This window comes from Corvus moneduloides, chromosome 18 (genome assembly GCF_009650955.1).
Source record: "Corvus moneduloides isolate bCorMon1 chromosome 18, bCorMon1.pri, whole genome shotgun sequence".
Taxonomy (NCBI): domain Eukaryota; kingdom Metazoa; phylum Chordata; class Aves; order Passeriformes; family Corvidae; genus Corvus; species Corvus moneduloides.
In genome coordinates this window covers 11,042,618-11,046,528 of record NC_045493.1, presented here as the reverse complement: position 1 = coordinate 11,046,528, position 3,911 = coordinate 11,042,618, and the positions used below count along the sequence as shown (strand labels likewise).

Sequence of the window (3,911 nt, the reverse complement as noted above, 5' to 3'; positions counted from 1 at the left end):
TTTCTCACTTGTAGCCTTCAGTCTGATTCTCTCCAGGTGCCTGGACATTGTTTTAGTGGATAGTGGATGCTAAAAGGCAGAAATGCTCCCTCAGGCATGAAAATCCTCTGGTTTGTCCCCATGGGACGATGCCTGCCCCACACAGGACAGTCAGGACACGGCACTGGGAGCAGGGATAACCTTTGTCTCCTCATCTTTTTAAGGCTTTTTGCTAGGGAATTCTTACCCTTCCTTTCCTTCTCCAGCAGCACCACGGACTTTTATACTTTTATCACCTCGAAGGCCCAGCTGGGACCTTTCCTGACACCGTCCGGAGCAGCCCAAGGCTGAGGGATCAGGAACACAAAATCACCCGGACACAAAACCTTGTTGGAAAACTGTACTGAATTTGTGATTCTCAAACTTTTCCCTGATTTCTGCAATGCCCCTGCAGCAGCAGCACCCAACAGACTCAGGGCAAACCTTGGCTCCAGTGAGGATCAGAGCTGGAGAAGCCTGTATGGGAAGAGACTCATAAATCACCACACAAACACCGAGGAGGGTCAGTTTTTAAAACTTTTTTTATTTTTTAATTTTTTTTTTAAGTTTTTATTTTATATTATCTACAAAGTAAAAGTTTTCTTAACTTAAAAGTTACATCACTGTCTCACGATAGTGATTATCTCATCAAACGTGATTTATAAATAATAACTCATCCGTTTGACGATTAGAATTTTTTTTTTTTTTTACTGAACCTGTTTCAAGTTTAGTTAGAAGTAAAAGGGATCTCCAAGTCTTGATTTTTAGTGATAATAGCAGCAAGAATCACTCTTGTTACTTCTTTTGCTAGCTGACGAGTTCATAACTTTGAAGGGTCATTAAAAAATAAATAACTTCCAGTTTTCAGCAAGCAGAGTTGGGGCACTTGCAGGACTCAGATACAGTGCATGGAATTATGGAATAGCCCACAAGTTCCTAAATGCCTCTACTCAGTCCGAATCTCTCCCACTGCAAGATGAACTGTTAGCATTCCTAGTGGATGTTACAAGAAAACAAAAAAAAAAAAAAAAAAAATTTTTTTTTTTTTTAAACAAAATAAAATGAAATTCTAGTTTTCTGTGCTTCCAGTTGGCAGAAGCAGTAGAAGGAGGGTATTTGGCCTACAAAAGGTATCCAGCCTTTCAGTTATTCCAGATGAGCCTTACAACTGCTGTTGGTGGTGGGCTTGTACTGTAAAAAAAAAGTTCAAATGTAAATAATAAATTGGCAAGCCACACAACAGTTTGCTAGTAAAGTGGTCACAGGACAACTACTGAGCTCAACTTTCTTTTATTTTTTTTTTTCCTCTTTTTTTTTTTGCTTTTATTTTCTTAGAGAACAAAACAAAACCCTGCACATCAAGATGTCCTTGGGATGGTTTTGTTTTTTTTTTCCCTTCCTAAGCCCTCAGAAAGCAGCTTTGTTCTGCTCACACATTCCCCAAGAAACATCAGGTAAAACTACATCACTACAGAAGTTCAGAGGCTGTTTGAACTCGAATAATCAAAGAAGCCTAAATAAGGTTAAATTTAAAGCGGAAAGAAGTCACACAACTCCTACTTTTCCCCCAAAGCAAAGCTGCAGAATGTTACTCTGAATTAAAGTTTAGATTTCAGTTGTCACTTTATCAGCAGCCCTACCCCCACACAACATTTCACTCCTGTGAAATCATCAAGATTTAATAAAACCTCCGATCATTATAAGCTACACACAGTCCATCCCCCACGGCAAATCCACGGCAACACCTGCAAAACTCAGTCCCACAGTGCCAGCGTCTCACACTTTTCCTTTTCTCTACTCCAGCTAGAGAAAAAGCAGAATATTCCCTGAATTAGGTACATCTCACCAGCTAAACCTACGCTCCTCTAGGCTGCCAAAGCGCAGCTGCGAAATACAAGGACATCTTAAGGCTGGTTGGGTTTTTTTTGTCTTTTTTTTTTTTTCCCCAAATCTGGTTTCTCCCAGTTGTTACTACTCCGACCTGGCTCAGTTAGGGTGCAGGTCTCCCGGGCACACACTCCTCACCTGAAGGGTGGGTCATATAGGGGAAATGTGTTGTTGTCGAGACTGGAATGGGCTGTAGTGCACTTTGAGCGAGGGCGGCTTGGGGACCACCGGGAGGCTGTGTCGTCATTAGCATCATTGGAGCATGGGCAGTTGGGTGAGAAGGAACCATTCCTGACTGTACATGAGCCTGAAACAAAGAGCTCTTTAGTATCATGGTCACAAGGAGGCAGCAACTCCTGGCCACATGACTGGCAAAAGTTTGCTCCGGCAGCAAATCCGGAGGGTTACTCTCCATTTTTTTTTTTTAAACTAGGTTAGGGGTTAAGGAAGAGGTTGTAACACACAAAAAAAAAAAAATAATAACAACAAAAAGGAAAAATAATAATTAAAAAAAGGGCTCAAGTCTTTACTGCTGGCTCTGAGTCACATTCTCAATTTTAGCCATTTTGCCAGCGTTAAATAGGGGGGTATTAAAAATAAAAAAAACAATTCAGCAACAAATCTTCCAAACATTTCTGTTAGTCACCTACATCAAAGCACTTCCTAGAGGGTACAGATAGGAACTTCACAGGCACTGGGAGTCTGGCATCCCTTCCCCAGCTCTCTCCTTGCACAACCCCACGTTCTCTCCTGGCTCCCTGCCCTGGGAACCTCCCTGTCCTCTCCAGCGACCTGTGCCCACACAGTGCTCAGCCAAGTCCTTCTGACATGAGTGATTTCATCCCTTTACACTCTCAGGGCAGCTTTGTTCTGCTTCCAGTTCAGCTCATCGCAGTTCTTGTGTAATCTGAGCAATCAGGGCTAAATCTCAGTGGAAAAGGAGATTAATCCTTCCCATGGCTGATCACCTCTGGCAAACAAGTTCAGGAGCTTGGTGGGTTCTTTAGCTCAGAGCAGTTCATGTCTCTAGAGGTCATCCTTTTTTTTTTTTTTTTCTATTTAAAAACCTAGCAAACATTAATTTCTTAAAAGCACAAAGGAACTCAGAGCTCTCAGTGGATTTCTCTTGGGGAAAAAAGCCCCAAAACGCCATCATTTGTACCTAAGGTTTGCTTTGTCCTTCTACCATATCCCAGAACTGCAGCCTCACAGGTCTCCCATGCCAGTAAAGACAGATAGCAGGTAGTGGCTAGAATTTTATTTCTTCAAGACAAAAAGGGTTACTTGACTCATCACAGACATTCCCCAAACTCTTTGATCAGACTTGCACGTGTTAGTAGCACCCCAGAAGCCTTTAAAGGCAGGAACTGCAATTCAAATCTCACTCTTGCTCTAAAAAACGTTTAGGAGATCAGGCTGTGGAACAGAAATACCTCCCAGGACTGGCTCCACGTTGACTTTGACAAACATGCTATTGTAGAAGCCATCATTATAAAGCAGCTATTCATAGAGCAGCTGGAGTCAATACACACAGTGGATAAAATTTTTCTGCTGTGGCTCAAACACTTTGCAAATTGGCAGCTGACAGCTCACTGTAATGAATTTTAAAGTACTGGTTCTCAAGTGAGATATCTACCAGCTCAAGATTCATCTGATAACCTGAAGGGAAATTGGATTGATCCCCTGTGTTGGCCTAACTGAAATTCTTACCACGTGGTATTTCAGAATTGTGTTTAGAAGCTGGGAATGAGGCTGCTAAAAAACTATTAAATCCAGTGATTAGTTTCCCCACGATGGAATAATTACATGCATTTAAAATTTCTGACAGAACTGTAGTTATTCCTTCACTAGAGATTTTTGAGGGAACTACTTCATTAGGAAAGTCAATTAGTTTGGTGTAAATATCACAAATTGCAGCTTTCATTCTAAAAAAATTACAGAAGAGACTGCACAAGTTAAAAATCAAGGGCAAGGCAGGCTTTGTCTGTGATTGCTAAAAATCCTGC

The 3,911-nt window shown here is 41.4% G+C and overlaps 1 protein-coding gene across 18 annotated transcripts in view; it reads right to left on the bottom strand.

Moving 5' to 3' along the window:
• Positions 1–542: 542 nt before the first annotated feature.
• Positions 543–3,911, bottom strand: part of ATXN2 (ataxin 2) — a 49,566-nt gene continuing 46,197 nt past the window's right edge. For 14 of the 18 annotated variants that reach the window (XM_032128133.1, XM_032128137.1, XM_032128135.1 and 11 more), the window contains one exon: positions 543–2,212. In XM_032128133.1, the coding sequence (XP_031984024.1) occupies positions 2,009–2,212 (204 nt within the window). In that variant the 3' untranslated portion in view covers positions 543–2,008. The remainder of the gene's footprint in view (positions 2,213–3,911) is intronic. The other 4 variants (XM_032128134.1, XM_032128136.1, XM_032128141.1 and 1 more) reach the window with 1 other exon arrangement.